This window comes from Triticum urartu, chromosome 2A, assembly GCF_056163025.1.
Source record: "Triticum urartu cultivar PI428250 chromosome 2A, HENAU_Tu73, whole genome shotgun sequence".
In the NCBI taxonomy this organism is placed as follows: Eukaryota; Viridiplantae; Streptophyta; class Magnoliopsida; order Poales; family Poaceae; genus Triticum; species Triticum urartu.
Window position 1 is genome coordinate 92,530,541 of NC_141874.1, and position 16,671 is coordinate 92,547,211.

Here is a 16,671-nt window from a genome sequence, read left to right on the forward strand (position 1 = left end):
ACTGCACTGGATGGCAACCACTGTGCACATAAAGTGTGCTTGTTGCCACCTGGACAGTATATTCATGTGGCAAATAGAGTGCGAACACACTGTCTGTTGCCATTCTGCATATAAGATAATGTGGAAAATTGGTTGCATAATGTGGCAACCGACTTTGCATATCAAATGTATCAGATGCCATACATATGCTTTTGCATGTGGCAAGTTTTTGCTGACCTCTTTGCATTTACATTTCCACCATGACAATTTGGTCTGTTCCCATCTCAGCAGAATGGCTCGTGGTGATCGTCAAAACGACGATGATGATTTCATGGATCCACCACAGCGTAATCGGGCAACTGTTAATGAGGTAAATGTTCATACATCCGCCCTTCCTCCTGCTGTATGTTAATGGTTGACAACCTTGAGCTTGCAGTCGTCTGGCACGAACTAAAATTTCTTTACATTGCAAAACGCGGCAACAACTGATCTCTTTTTTGCAAAAACATGGCAACAACTGATCACTTTATGTCTGTTTTTTGCAGAAGAAGAAACGTATTCGTAACAGAGCCTCCCAAGAACGACTGACTGCGTTGACTGACAAATTCAGCGACGATCAGAAGGGGGCTGCTGCTGAGATGGGTATGCAGTCTATGATGGCTGTCCGGTGCACGAACCTTGTCAACCCTGTATGCGATTGGCTTGGTGAGATCTACGACCCCGCCTCCAGAGAATTCATGATTCCGGGACGCGGAAGACTACCACTGAATGAGGAATCCGTGTTCTGCACGTTGGGTGTGCCCCGTGGACATATCAAAGTCCCGTACGAGGTCAACAACGAGATCGAGGAAGCGTTGTTCCCCCGTTTGTTTCCTGGGTTGGAATCCATGCCGAACACGACTGCAGTGGCAGATTCGTTGGAGGCCATGACGACGCACGGAGATGTTTTCAAGATGAAGCTACTCATGTACCTCATCTCAGCCGTTTTCGCGCCGACCACTTCTCTTCGCCCAAGCAACAAATGCTTCCCCATCCTGGTGAATGATCTATCTTTACTACATTATTTTTCCTTCAGTTTTTTTGCTCCGATGTCATGTGCAAGCTAGTCACTGACAGTTTTTTTGTTGTTTTTTCCATTGGAATTCTGACGCGGCAACTCCTTGTCCTGAATTTTATGCGGTGCAGGCGAAACTGAAAGATGTGAAGAACATGAACTGGTGTAAGTTCATTGCCGACTTCCTGCATGATGCATTTGCAAGCAAGGTGTACCAGAAGGGTTGTCGACTGCATTTAATGGTATTTTTACCGGTCCTTTTATGTGAACACTATTTTTTAACACATCATTATTCATGCATGTCAACATGATCATAACAAGATGGCAACTGCCATGTTGATTATGTGGCAACTGCCATCATGACTATATGGCAACTGCCATCATACTGTGATGGCAACTGCCAACATGACAACATGGCAACTGCCATCATACTATGATGGCAACTGCCATCACTCTATGATGGCAACTAGCACATGCAGATGGCATATTCTTCGTAAAATACCATATATTTTATCCTGTTATTTGTCGCAAAATACCATGACCGCAACTGATTTTTCTTTCTTTTTAAAATTGTTGTACATCAGCTCATGTACGTCGACTGCCTTGATCTATCCACCGTGGACTTCACTTGGGACAGGAGGCCCGCCGCCTGCGCACAAGTTTGCTGTTTCTGCGTGGACTATCGATGCTGTCAAGGCTGTGCTTGCTGCAGACAGGGTAACTGATAGCAAATATGGTAAACTGCAGGTTAGTTCTGCTTTTTTTTGCAACACATGAACTGCTAGTCAGTGTTCATCATTCTCTCTCTTATATCGTTTGCTACTTTTTTTTTCTTTCTCCCTAGCTGATGGCCAAGCATTCTATAGACTACAGCGTGTTTGGGGGGCCTCAAAACTTTGAAAAGTGGATGGACGTGCACTCAGCTCCGTCTTGTCCTTCAGAGGTAATCAAAAGATATACATATATGGTTTGCCGTGGAGTATTTTTCGATGTCGTGCAAGTGATTGCAATACGGGGTTGTCATTGATGCCTCTTTGTTTTGTGTACAGGCGAGGGCACCTGTTGAGTAGCTAATAGGGCAGTTTGCATCTGGAATGACTGGCTTGCTCGGGAAGTTGGTTGAGGGGTGGACGTCCCACAGTGGCTCTGACGGCGACGCGGTTGCGAGGCAATTCACTTCATTCGTCCCAGAACGTACACACCGGCCAACCGGTTGCCGTGGCCGGTATGACTACAACAGTTCCCAGGAGCCCGCTGGCACACAAGATGAACTAGGTGGAGACGCTGGTCTCAGCAAGGATGACGATGATGTCATGGATAATGTGCAAGAGGACACCGATGATGATGAACACGCTGAAGTTCGCGCAGGTGGTAACAAGGGCAAGGATGCAACTGATGTCCCCCAACCGGATAAAGTCAAACAACACACGGCTGTGAGAGGTGAAGGGGTTTTGCCATCAAAGCGGGGGATGGCTCCAGAGGGTGCTGGGCAAGTTTCTGCTGGCAAGAGGTTCGACTTTCATCTTAGCTTTTTGCTTTGTCTATTTTCTTCGAACAGACTCATCCTCTTCTTTGCACTTGTGTTCTTTCAAACGCGGCAACGAGTTTGCTGTCTGACAATTGCCACCTCTTTTTTTTGACCTCCATCTCATACGTGCAGCGAGCCAACAGCTGGTGGACGAGCAATTACGAAGAAACAGGCGCCAACGCCAACCCGTGTTTCTGCTCGGTTGAACAAAGGTGCCCCCATTGCCGATGATGCCACTTCCACCAGGAGATCTCCTCGCACGATGACAACCAACACCGAGGATCCTGTCGTGTTGCCAGACCTGAGGAAGGCAGTCAGGAAGTAGGTTTCTTCATCCGCTTTCATTGACATAGCGCTATATTTTTTGATTTTCCAATGCATTCGTTTAGCTTGTTACATTGTCTTCTGTCATCGCCCCCCCACGTGGCAACCGCTATTTTTACCAAATGATATTTTATTTACTTTCATAAACGTGTGGCAACTTCTATTTTTGTTTTTCACATGGCATTTGGAATGTAGGCCAAATGGTAACTTTAATGCACCTTATGGCAACTGCCATCTTTTTACCGTTGTCTTGTGAGCTCATCCCACGCCTAGGTTTGAAATTGCATTCATGGCAGATCAGCCATTTTTATCATTCTTTCAAGGTTTTGCTAACATGACAACTGCTGCTGGATGGCAACTGCTAGTTATGACACATGGCAACTGACGTTCCTCTTACATGGCAACTGCCAGCTTTTCCACCTGTTTTTCCATTTTCTTAAGATTTCTACCAAGGCAAACATAATTTTGTTTCATTTTTAAATACCTTTTTCATGCGCTTCATTTTTTTTGCAAGGTGAAGAAGACTACTACGCGTGGGTCCAAGCATATTAGTAAGGACCCGCTCGAACGCATGCATTCAAAGTTGTCAACAGGGGGCAACTCAGATGAACAGGAGGCACCAGTCGACAATACTGCTGCTACACCATTGACCGCTCCCACCAACTATGATGCAAGTGGCAGACCATCTCCGCCGGCTGCAGATGTGCAGCCTACAACAACAGGCATCCGTACATCGGGGAGTGACGAGTCGGTATCTACCAGGACAGCTGAAATACTGCCAACCCTTCTGGCAATGAAGGATGCTGCTGTGAGTCATGCCACCCCATCAGCAAGCGTTGAAGTGGACGCTCACGAGACGAACCTAGGCAAGGAAGATTCCCGCTCATCTGACACTGATTCCAAGCGCGTGCGCGGTGGCACTCCTGTGTCCACGACAGAAGCGGTCGAGGCGGCAGTTCACAAGGACATGCCATCTACAGGTGAGAGTCCTGGCACAACAGCTCCAGCTCCTGGCGGTGCAAATACTGCTAAGGCGACTGTTTCGCGTGTTGGTCTACCACCTAGGCGTCGTAGCCCCCGCAAGCAACCAACAGACATACCGAACGCACCGACAGTAGCCAGGAGCAGGAGAGACGAGTCTGGTTTTGTTCCTGCGTCCACACTGTTCCCGCCACCTGCCAAAAGCAATGTGACGGAGAAACCTGAAGACCGGAGCACAACTGATGCAGGTGTCAAGCCGGGCACGAGCGACGCAGGTGAATACCCGAAGCAGACTGCGCCTTTTCCTGCAGTGGAAATCCCCAGCATAAATCTGCGCACTTCCAGGCTCCCAGTCAACGTCGGTGTCCCCTACAGCCCAAACAAGAAGATTGTCATGAAAGCTATGGTTGATACCACTAACAACACGCCCCGCCCTGCAAATAAGGACGATCATTCTGCAGCGGCCGATTCAGATATGTTTGTTGATCCTTCACCCTTGGATTCTGCCCCGCAAGTCGTTCGTGGTCCGGCCAGCAGGAATGAGAGGCACCCAATGGCCTTTGCCCCACCGAGTTTCAACCTTGGCATCAGTCAAGATCAACCAGTTGTGCAAGATCCTATGCCGGTTGCCTTTGCATTCCCAGGAGGCATGCCTGCAATGATGGCGCAGCCAATGGTCGAGGGCAGGAAGGCTGTCAAGTTCGCAGAGCCGATTGTGGCAGGTACACTTGCCATGTCCATATGATTTTTCTTGCACACGTCTGTGTAGTTTCACTGTTGTCCCAATCATATTTTTTGTTTTGGGGGGTTCTCACTTGTGATGGCAACTAACATGCGATGACATGGCAACTGGATTTGATGCACCGTGTCACCTACTTTTTTTCTGCCATGCTGCATTTTACATTTGGGCAACCATGTGGCAACTGAAGTTGATTCAATATGGCAACCGTAGTCTTCGTAACATGGCAAACACAGTGCATCACACATGGCAACTGGACTTGATTCAACACCATGTCACCTGCATTTTTTTGTTTCCATGCTGCATTTTTTCATAAAGCAATCACATGGCAAGTGCAGTTGACACAACATGGCAACTGTAGTTGCTGTGACATGACAACTACATTCCAACTAGATGGCAACTACATTCCAACTACATGGCAACTGTAGTTGCTATGACATGGTCACTACAGCTGGACCACACATGGCAACTGCCCCACTTTTTCCTACCTACAACTCACATCATGCACCCCATCTTTTCTCACAATCCATCTGCTTTTGATTTCCTAGGTATCCTAACCCACTTTTTTTTATCACTGCAGCCACACCCGAGGAGATTTCACCGTCTCTTGAAGAAACTTACGGCATGCTTGAGGAGGCAGCATTGCAGAGGAAGTCCTCACGAGGGCAAGGGCAATCAAGTTCCAACGTGCCTGCAGACACGGTATCTGAGGATACCATTAGGAGTGCCACTCCTGGTTCTGTGAGGCAGCAGAGGGTAGTGCACCCACCTCCCGCGGAAGACTACGAGCCCGAATTCAGGGCCACTAAAGAACAGACCCAGCTGTACGATATTGTCAAGCGGTTTGGAAATTCGAGGTCCAGCGGCAAGCACATGAAGGAGTTGAAAGCGTAAACGACCACACCCCATAACATCTCATTTTGCTTTGCTCCTTTTTTACCATTCACATCCTTCGTACTTTCTATGTTATATTGTTTTAGTTCTTTCATAAATTTTTTTTACTTAGTAGGCATGATCCTTCCATGTTATATTGTTTTCATACAGCTCATGTTTGGACAGAACTAAAGTCATTCAATGCGGAGCGACGTACGTCGACCTTGGTGATCTTGCTGAGTCCGTGAGGCCAAACGGCAAAATGTCGACGAACGTAGTTGCATGCGGTATTGACTACATCAACAACCACACCGATGTGTGCGCCGACAAGACAATCATGCATTACAGTGTGACCTGCAAAATATGGGACGGTGACTTCCACCACAAAATCCTGAGGAAGAACTTTGCCCAACACGGTGATTTCAAGCTCACAATGAAGAAATATGTGAGTACTCCTTCAATGTCTGCACTTTTTTTTCACAAGGTGTGCTTTTTGTTGCCATCATCTGCATTTATGTTTTACGTGGCAGCTGTTTTCATGTGGCAATAGCTGCCGTGCACACTGACTTATTTGATTTTTGCATGCCGTGCAAACTATGTGGCAACTTGACAGTAAAATACATGGCATACTTTTGTTCACACATGGACGGCAACTTTATTTCAACTACCCCCACCCATAACCATTGTTTTTCTACGTGATTCTAATTCCTTTGTCCCTCTGCTGTTCTTTACGCGAACGCTGATTCTCATTTTCCTCACTTTTTTAAATGCCGGTCGTGTTCCCCATGTTCCAGGAGCTTTCACCACATGACCCACACGACAAGTGTGGTCACCACTACGTGATCTATCTTGACCTGAAGAACCAACGTGTTGAGGTGCTTGATTCAATCCGTTCGGAAGATGATGCAGACCTCACCACGCATGCTGAATTCTTCATTAAGAACCTCAAAGAGACATGGCACCGTCACTATGAACACTCAAAGGTCCAGATCAGTCATTTCCCGACTGAGTATGTGGCGACTACAAAGCAAGGGAACACGTAATTCCTTCCTCCCTTTTCGTCTGCCATTTTACATCAATCCAATTCCTGTTTTGTTTGTCAGATCTGAAATTGAAGTCTGTCTTTTGTTACATCTGAGCTCTTTGCGTGGTCACGTTACTCTTTTCCTCGTGCAGGAGGGACTGTGGCTTTCACGCGCTGGAGTACCTTGCGAAGTGGGAAGGCAGAATTGTCCCCGCTATCACAGCTGCAACGGTCGTTGAGCTCCGGAAAATCCACACATGGAACTGGTTGACGAATGAAGATTTCAACAAGCGGGCGGGAGCACGCGAGTTTGTGCAGGAAGCTGTCAAGAAAGTCACCAAGAAGTACAAGTGATCACGTGGCGTTACAGACCGGACGCACACCTTACATTCTGTTGCCGAGGAATGTAAGGTATTATCTAGTTGTTTACCGTTGAAAACTATGTTTGTGTGCTATGTTGTGGCTACAACCCTGCGTAGGCTACTATGTAGTGGTGGTGTGCGAGTGACATTAGAATAGTTTCATGTAATATATGTGTGGACGTGAACCTGCTTTTAGGAGTAATTATTACAATGGTTTCGTCGTTTCTAGCACCGTTTTGATGCTTTGAACGCGTCTACGATGTTTTAAAAACGATGGCAAATGTAGTTCATCAGACATGGGTAGTGGAAGTCATTGTCGTTTTACATTTTTGGCTGTTTTGCTTCTTCATTTTCATCGGTAACTGCACGGGGGTAGGTTGATCATGCAGCCACAATGTTTTTGCTGGGGTTTATGCACGTTACGCTGTTTTCCATCTTGTTTCCCATACACTTGCACACAACACACTACGTGCCCGTAAACCGCGTCGTTTTTGTCATGTGAATACATGCCATGCAGAGTCATCAGGAATACCATGGCATATGTCCAGTACATCTAACATGGCAGATACAGTACAAACAACATGGCAGCTCCAGCATAATTAACATGGCAACTACAACACAACTAAGATGGCAGATCCAGTACAATTAACATGGCAGATCCACTACAACTAGCATGGCATATTCAGTACAAAACAGCATGGCATATTTAGCATAAATTAGCATGGCATGTTTAGTATCAAAAATCATGGCAGACTAACTACACATAACATGGCAAATTAAATGCATACATCATGGCAGATTAAGTACCCATAACATGGCAACTGCATTTAACCATTCAATGAATTTTCCCTTGCACTTCTGATGCCCCTGAAGAGTTATTCCCCCAATTGTTTTAAAAAAGAATTCTCAACATCTAGGGTACAAAACAAAATGTCCACAACGCCACAATTTTTGCTCATGGATTGGCCGCCCCTTTCTTCGTTTTCTTGTGTTTTGCTTGGATCTCCAATCCCGACTTGTACCTTATCTCTCTTGGACGACCCTTTGTGATGGAACGGGGTGGGTTCCTGACCTGGGTCTGTGTGCTTGCTGTTCCAGATCCTATCTCCGAGTTTTCAGACGACGGCCCCGTGGATGAAGGCACGCTTGATGTGCGGGGGAACCGGTGTAAGGCTTCCTCGGCTTTCCTCTTCTTGATCTCATCAAGCTCTCTTTTTAGTGCTTTCCTGTGTTTTTCTGCGACTCTCGCTGTGTCATCACTCTTGCACGCTTCATCAATTAGCTCAGCATAGTTCTTTGTCAGCACAACGTGCCTCACGGCTTCCATGGTTGACTCTGGTCTCTCGTCATGCACAGCCAGAACTGCGTGTGTTGTTTGCGGCGCCAACGCATCGTCAGCGTCCCAAGTCCATCGCCGCCTTATGAAATTTCGGGGCATCCATGTCACAGCGTTCACGTCCATTACTTTTAGTATGTGACAGCACACAATGCCGTCCCGTTCGAACTTGCAGCATTGGCAGTAGAACTCGCCTTCGCCTATCGAGGCTGTGACGAAGTAGTTCCTTCCTTTGTCCGGGTCTTCAGGTTCTGAATCTGACATGCCCAAAATAGAACACACCTTGAACGTACGTTCGTCCACCTGGAAAGCCGTGAACATGCTGGCACGCTTTATTTCTTCCTGGAATCTGCGTTTTTTGTGTGTTTTCTGTTAAACTATTGTGGGCTTTTTTCTTGCAGCACCTTATGTTGTCATGGAAAATAGATATACATTTTGTTTGAACATGGCAAACGTAATTCATTGAACATGGCAAATATAGTATGTTGAACATGGCAAATGCAGTACGCTATACATGGCAAATGCAGTACAATAGACATGGCAATTGCATTTTCAACAAACATGGCAGATGCATCTTATTTAAACATGGCAACTGCATTTTGTTAAACATGGCAACTAGAGTTTATTAAACATGGCAATTGCATTTCAGCAAACATGGCAGTTGCATTTTAGTAAACATGGCAATTGCATTTCAATAGACATGGCAACAACATAACATTTTCCATTTGACACTAGCATTTGCACACCAACATGTCCAGTTGAAGTACATTGCATTAAACATGGCAACTGCATTTTCATGACAACATTGAAACTGCATCCGGGTAAGCATGACAAACAGAATTTCTATTGAATATGATAACTGCATCTGAGTAAGCATGGCAAACAGTACTTTATTAAACATGGCAACCGCAAAATCATGGCAACTGCATCGCACTCTATAAGGCACATACTGACTTGGTGCTTTTTCTGCAAATAAGACTGTAACGCAACTGACTTACTTGTTAAAGATCTTGTTGGTGTATATCTTGCTCATTTGCCTCTCCATCGGTAAGTACGTTAGCAATTTTGGCTGCTTTAGCGCGGTGTTCGCTTCTTGCTGTAGCTCAGATCCCAGAATTTTTTGTTGCAAAGCTGTGTACTGTTTGGCAAACTGTAGCAATGAGTTGCCAGGACTGACGTACCGCTTCAAAACAGCATTGAATCCCTCGCTGCGCTGCGTAGTCTGCAGAAAGGGGAAGAAGCACTGCATGAAGTAGGCCGGCACCCAGTACATTCGCTTCTCCCACAGGCTTACAAGAGTCTCGTTGTCTTGGACTTGATGTGTTTCAGTCATGGTCATCCAGCTCCTTTCAAACTCCTCCACCGTCAAGCTGTGGTCCACGCACAGTTCGAATGCCTTGTGCAGCTCTGGACGATCAGCAAAGAACGGTCCTAGCGTCTCCTCAGCCTTCTTTATAATGTGCCACCTACAGTGCCTGTGCACTGCCAACGGAAAGACCTCCTCTATGCCTGCACGCATGCTGAAATCCTGGTCTGTTATTATGTTCATCGGAGCAAGTCCATCCATGCACTCCAAGAAGGTCTTGAACAGCCAAACGTACCCATCCGTGTCTTCGTTTCGGACGAGCCCGCAGCCGAACTGCAACGACTGATTGTGGTTATTTATCCCTATGAACGGAGCGCACGGCATCTTGTACATGTTGGTGAGGTACGTCGCGTCGAATGAAATGCAATCTCGGAAATGTTTGTAGGCTCTCCTTGCAGCACCATCCACCCAATACATGTTCCTGACACGGTCCTCATCGTCCAACCTTATCCTGTAGAAGAAATCTGCATCTTCTTTGGCTTTCTCATCGAAGTAGGCAATTGTGGCCTCTATGTCTGCCAACTTGCTCTCTCTACGGTACCTTGCCCGTAGGTTTGTGACATCAGCTGGTATGTACGGCATGCTACTCAGAGTTCCCTTTTTGCTGTGGATGAGAGATAGTATCTGCACCATTCTCGATGGACCGACGTTACAATCATGTAGCAGCTTTACGAATTGCCTTTCGACGGGGGTGAACCCTCTGTGGGCGGTCAGAAATTTCACCAGGTCGAACTTCTTTATCAGTTGGTGGTTGTGCTCGTCAAAATACTCATTGACCACCCACTGTGCTCCATCTACGTTTAGCTTACACCGGACAGGGCACTCAGTCTTCTGAATGATACCTCTCTTTCGTTCCGGAACGACAGGCGCATCGCCTTTCCCCTTCTTGTTCCTGCGTGCCTTGTGGCACCTCATCTCACCTCTGCTGTACTCGTCAGTTTTCTTAATTTTCCTACGGTACTCGGTGTTGACCGCAAACCCATGAAACTTTGCATATGTCTGGTAGTATTCCTTTGCTGCTTCGAATGACTCAAATCTCTGCCCAATGTACGGTGGCTGAGGCACCACGATCTCTGATTGCCCACCATCTTCATCCCCTTGCTCGTCGTCGTCAGTTTCATCGTTCACTTCAGTATGGGCGGCAGTCCCATATACATGAGAGTTGCTAGTGCTTGTGTTCAAAGGGGTGCTTGCCGGCATTGCTGGAATGATTGCCATTCCTGACTCTGACTCGAAATTGTTTGCGGCATGTTTGTCTGCTGTCTGGTGGAACGCGTCTTCCGTGCGCTCAGAGCTCCCCGCAGTAGATGCGCCGGCGCCGCTGTGCATTGTAGTTGTAGGTTCTGTAACAGGGAAAAACAGGTACGAGATTAAGAATTTTGTGTCGGATAACATGTGGATCGCAACGGATCACACCATCTTCGAGTGATTTTCCATGACATCTTTTACAGACAGCAAGCCGTCAGTTTGTTGGTGGTCATTTTTATGGCAGCTGTAGGTGTGCAGACATGGCACCTACTGTTCAACAAACATGGCAACCATTGTTTTGCCTACAAATAACTACAAATAGCAAATGTAGCGCTGTTTTTTGTGGTTCAGATATTTTCCCTCTACCTTGTCGTGCTGTATTTGACCATCGTGTGTGGTCTGTTACACCATAATGACGTGATCCACCAGGAATTTGCGAAGCTTGCCAGGAGACGTTTGCCGGGTCATCGCCAGCGTAATAACCTGCAATCATAGTAGTGGTTGGTCAAATCGCGGCAAACGCATTTCGTGCTAGCACGACAACTGCAGTTGCCCTTATGTGGCAAATGCATTTTTGCTTGCATGGCAACTGAAGTTGCATCGGTAGGGCAATCGCAGTTTGTTATTAGATGGCAATTGCAGTTGTCATGAAATGGCAACTGCAGCTTTTCCTACATGGCAACTGCAGGTGTGCAGAGATGGCAAATGTTGTGTTTAATACATGGCAACCGTAGAAGACCAGTCATGGCCATTTTTGTAGTTGTCAACTACGCTCCTTGTGCTGACTGAGCATCCGCATCTTCACTATGTTTATGGACTCACCTGTGTACGACGTCGATGGCAGGTACATGGGTGCTGCCCGATTCCACATGCTGCACGAAGGCTCTGCATTTTACACCCGTGATAACTCGTGAGTCCTTTTGCCATCTTTTTTTCATGTTCATTTTTCATGTCCACAGCATTATGTGCTCTTTTTTCGTTTTTGCATTACCTTGATTAGCCATACTAGCTAGTTGGAGTTGGCTGCCTGTACATTTGTCAGCGTTAGCGCCTTGTGAGTGCACTTGCCACGGGGCCCCCCTAAGAGTGTTCTGGTCATAAGAACCTGCAAGACAAATGACAATGCACGACATAAGTAGAATGTCATGTCCATCGTCGCGAAGATGGCAAATGTTTCTCTTCATTTTTTAGCACGCATCGTACCTACGCCTGCATACCGTTCTAGCAGCGGCAGCAATGGCCCTGCAGAGATGAGCTGACTGTACTCTGATGCATCGAAAGGTGGCGGCGTTTCTGGCCTTTGAGAACCCCAATCATCTGCACCATCTTCGTGATTCATTCTTTTCCGTGTCTCGCTTCTGTTCTGATGTGCTCTCAATCACTGGATGAACAAGAAGGCATCAACAATCCAAATTTTGTTTATCATTGTGCTGCTTGCATGTAGAAGTTAACACGTCAGTGCTATCACATTTTCATGCGTTGGCAACCAACATATCATGGCTAGTAGGACATGCACATCCACTATCCTTTTCTAAAATCTGGTGCTAGCTATCCGTTTGATTCGATGGCATCAGGCTCTACAATAGGATGGCAAGCAATAAGTTGACATGGTGGCAGTTGACGACAATGACAGGTGGCAACTGACGTTATACACCAACGGCAATTAATTTTCACAGCCCCCATTATTCCAAATTTATCAATTCTCTCTCCCTTTTTATGGATTCCTGCACATCCATTCATTCACCAACTAGGAGCATCAACCTACTGAGAACTCACGGTTATCTCTAGCGTACTACATGGCAGATCTAGTGTATTCTGCTTGGCAACTGCGAAGTCACACAACGTATGTAGTGTTTTAACCCTGTAGGATGGATCTAGTTGCCAACTTCGTCGGTAATTTTGCAATTTTCTGCCCAGAAGGAGGATGAGAAACAGTAGGGAGATCGGGAGATTCACCTGCTTTTAGCTGGTCGGCTCTGGAGGGCGTTGTTGGAGTGGGGGTTGGGGGGGTGGGGGTGGGATGGGGTGGGGGGAGATAAGGGGTGTGGTTTGCGGTGGGAGCGCCCTACATATCCTCCCTGGTTGCCATGGCAACCAGAGATGGCCGGCGACGGAGGTCGGGGTTCGACAGGCGGGGGGCTAGGGCGCAGACGAGAGAGGGGACGGATCGGAGGCCGGGAACGGCTCGTCTGGCCCGGACGAGGTAGTGCGGGCGGGGTTGCCACGCACCGGACGTGCGGGCGCGCTTTTGTGCGCGTGGACGGGGTCGTGCGGGGCGGTTCCCGTCCATGCCACACGATGCGTGCGGGCGGGTCGCCCTCCACGCCACACGTGTGGCAGTTATCACCCTCCTATTTGTATAGGGATCGAAGAGCTCGCGATTGATCGGATATAAAAAAAACGGCGCGGAGTGACCGGGGAGGACAACCCGGTGGGGAACAACCTTGGACAGAGCTATCAAATTCATCGTTTTATGATCAAGAATCAAGGTTAATTTTGGAGTTAGCGATTGATTTTCAGTTGTTGCCTGTTTTGCCGGTGCGTCCAATCCGGATAATAACTTGCCGAAACCAGCATGGTTAAAGTTTCCGTTGCGTTCAGTACGAGTCGCCGAGACAGATGGGAATCCAGAGACACTTTTGCGGTCATGTTTGGGCATCAAACAGTCTGAGGTTCACACGCCGCGTGAGATAGAAAGAATCTAAAATCAGTCAAAGCAATTATGACTCGGAGAAGAACTGGGACATGGACGTAGACTCTGCTTTCATCCGAGTCGCCCGTGCCTTTAATCCGGTTGCTCAGCCACGGCCCCTCGAGCTGGCGTTCCTCCAAACCGCCACCGGTCCTAGCTGTCACCTCGGTAATAAAAGCCGCCGGCGCTCCTCTGCCTTCATGGCCCCGTCGTCAATCCGCCGCCTGCAGTTTTTCTTCACTTGACAAAAGTATCCACTTCTAACACTGCCCTCTACCGGTTTAGTTCACGAGCCGCCGGCCCCGGTTTAGCCTCTGACGCGCCGCTATTACTGTCACCTCTACAATGAAGCCGCCGGCGCTCCTCTGCCTTCGAAGCCCCGTTTTCAATCCTCCGCCAACCTCGCGCCAAGCTGGCCTCGCCTTGAATCGGCTCCGACTGCCACCGGCTCGTCTCGCCACTTCGCCACACCATGGGCTGCCGCCGCAACTGTTTTTGACCCGCCGCTGCCCATGCTGAATCGCCATGGAATCCGTCCAATCGAATCCGGATTTCCACCACGATTTCGTCGAGTCACCCCTACAGACTCGATTTTGCTATGGACTCCATTACCAAGTCCCAGCCGGCTCATTACCAAGGCATCGGTCTCTGTCAAGCCGGCGAGCCGAGTTACCGCCGGTCTCCGCCTCTCGTCTGAGTCGCTGCTGCGCCTCGCGTACTCCGGGTTGCCATTACGGACCCGCAGCCGCGCCTCTCCAACCCGCCGCCGGTTCAGCGCGCCTCGCCGGCCGGCGGCCTCGAGCAGCCCTCGCCGTGGCTTCACCTGTGACTCGCCTCGCCGGTTTCTTCCTCTGTCGCCAACTGCCAAACCACCGTTGCTGCTGGTTACAGCCGTGTTTAAACCACCTTACCACGCTGCTCTGAGCCGCTGCCGCTGGCGAGTCACCACGCCTCGGTGGCTGCACCTGCGCCACCACGCTTCAAGCCGGTCCGACCTCACGGCTGTCTCTACCGTGGCCTCGAGCCTACGTTCTGCGCTCTGCTGTTGTTTCCTTCAAAGCTTCCATGGTCAGGCACCATTAAGCCGGCTGCTGCCTCCAGGATTGTCGCTTCTGCTCCAAACCGCCCTTAAGTAGCCTCGTCATCAGGTTGCTTCTGGCGCCGGGTCAGTACCTGCACTCCGCAGCCGTCGCGCCTTCTTCCTCCGGCCTCGTTCAGCCGTCTCTGCCTCGGGCTCGAGTTGCTGCATCTGTCACCTGTTTGCTCAATAGAGAGATCCGTCTGACTACTACTGGTGAAGATAACAGAATACTACAGCGTGGACGCGTAGGGTTAAAGCCGCCGGATTAACTACAACCCGGACTCGAACTCCGTCCTCGATTTTGTTCCTTGAGCCGCCGGAACCGCCTTGTCATCACCTGCCCTTTTTCCTCCGACCGCGCCACAAGCCGTACCTCTGGGTTGCTGAGCTGCGTAATGATCCGTCTCGGCCCTACCGCGGCGCCTTCTTGGGCCACTCGACCTTAATCCGCTTCGCCGGGGGCCTCTGCCGTTCTACTCCAAGCCGGCCACCGAACGACCCTTTTGCTCGTCTCCGTTAAGTCACCCTGAGAGCCGGCCCTGCTCCTTTTACTTGCCTCGGCCGCCGTGAGCCTGCGATCGCTGTTGTTTCGCCTCCTCAGCTGCAGTGGCGTCAGGCCAGCGCTACCGAGCCGCTGGGTCTCCACTATGGACGAGTCACCATTTCCACCACCTCGAATCGCCGCTTCCATCCGAGCATGGCTTGGCCGCCAGCTAGTTCGCCTGCTCCGAGTCAAACCGCCCTCGTGGCCTCGCCTTGACCCGCCTTCACTGGCCACCTCACGGAGTCACCGCAATGGATTTCATTCCTGGCCGTCCTCGTCGAAACGCCGCGTCTCGCCATTTTGGCCTCTGCGTTGAACCGGCGCCAGATCACCATCACACTGTAAAACACCGCGGCTTTGTTCCCTCAAGAATCAACTACGCTGCGCGCCCACAGGTTCTTCCAGTAACAAGAAACAGGCTCTGTTGTTGGATGCTGGAAAAGTCAAAGGACCGTCATCAGGCCCGTGTATTAGTAGCGTAACTGCCACAAGTACAAGTGCTGCGCCGGTTTCACATCGTATAAAAGAGCATGGGATACGGTACAAGGGCCGCATCAGACATCTGGTATGTTTTTTATTACAGTATCCATGTAAAAAAAGGAGGGGCACATGGATGTCATGCTACATCGCATCAACGGAGCTCAATGTGTATATACTATTCAGTATTACATGGCACCGGCATCTATGTTTATCCGATGAAAACAAAATCAGGTGTTATCCTTCCTATATATTTTATCAGTATATTTTTCCTATGAGCACCGTTACACTGCCCTATTGGTGTTTTATATACAGGCAAAATTATTGTTATACTGCGGGTATGGAACACGCACTGGCAACGTTCTACAACGGCATTCTCCTACGTGTCACATTACCTAATGAACAGACGGCCGGTTCACGCATCCGTGCCAGCTTACAATACGGAGGGCAACTTGCTCGTTCACACGGTCTTACAACGCCATGACCGGATCATCTGCCTGCTCCTACAGCCGACTCGGCCGTGATTGATTTCAGCTTCACTGTGGTGATCATCAACTCCACGGTGGATAACTCCTGGCATGATATATCAGGTGAAATCCATCCAGTATATTTTATATTACATATTGCCTTCTTTAACATAGCAATTACTCCGGCTAGCAAAGTTGTCTAATGCAGGACCCTAAACCGCCATATTGGTGCAAATTTAAAGGCCGTCAGAAAATTTCCGACTTAAAAAGAAGGATTCCGGTTTAATATCTGGCTTAAGGGAAAGTTATCTCCCACAAAGCTTTGAAGCTCTCGATAGCCGATTCAAAATACCGGTTCAAGAAGAATTTATCTCTTGTAAAAAGTTAAAGGTTGCCCAAGAGGACTTGCTGCCTTGACGCGCGGTTCAAACATGGGTGTCCTACCTTATGGGCTCATCTTCATATGATTACTTGGAGGCTTCCTGTTCAAACATAGGTGATTCATCAAAGAGAACATGGTGTTACTACCCTCTTGATGCGGCTATCAAGACAATATTATCATCAGGGGCCAAAGAGAGTTTGTTGCACACCACAAC

The 16,671-nt window shown here is 48.6% G+C and overlaps 1 protein-coding gene across 1 annotated transcript; it reads right to left on the reverse strand.

The window, feature by feature from the left end:
• Positions 1-9,104: 9,104 nt before the first annotated feature.
• Positions 9,105-15,278, reverse strand: LOC125516685 (protein FAR1-RELATED SEQUENCE 5-like). Its single transcript, XM_087540950.1, has 7 exons — positions 15,140-15,278; positions 14,141-14,367; positions 12,018-12,177; positions 11,806-11,919; positions 11,637-11,699; positions 11,181-11,297; positions 9,105-10,909 (listed from the first exon to the last, which is right to left on the reverse strand). The coding sequence occupies exons 1-7, from the start codon at positions 15,276-15,278 to the stop codon at positions 9,195-9,197; spliced, it is 2,535 nt and encodes an 844-aa protein (XP_087397076.1). The 3' UTR covers positions 9,105-9,194.
• Positions 15,279-16,671: the final 1,393 nt, after the last annotated feature.

Coding starts and splice junctions, on each gene's coding strand:
- LOC125516685 (XM_087540950.1), bottom strand. CDS start 15,278: ATGGAAGCGGCGATTCGAGGTGGTGGAAATGGTGACTCGTCCATAGTG. Junction 11,920..12,017: donor AGAACGGTATGCAGGCGTAG/GTACGATGCGTG, acceptor TTTGTCTTGCAG/GTTCTTATGACCAGAACACT. Junction 10,910..11,180: donor GTCAAATACAGCACGACAAG/GTAGAGGGAAAA, acceptor TCCCTGTTACAG/AACCTACAACTACAATGCAC.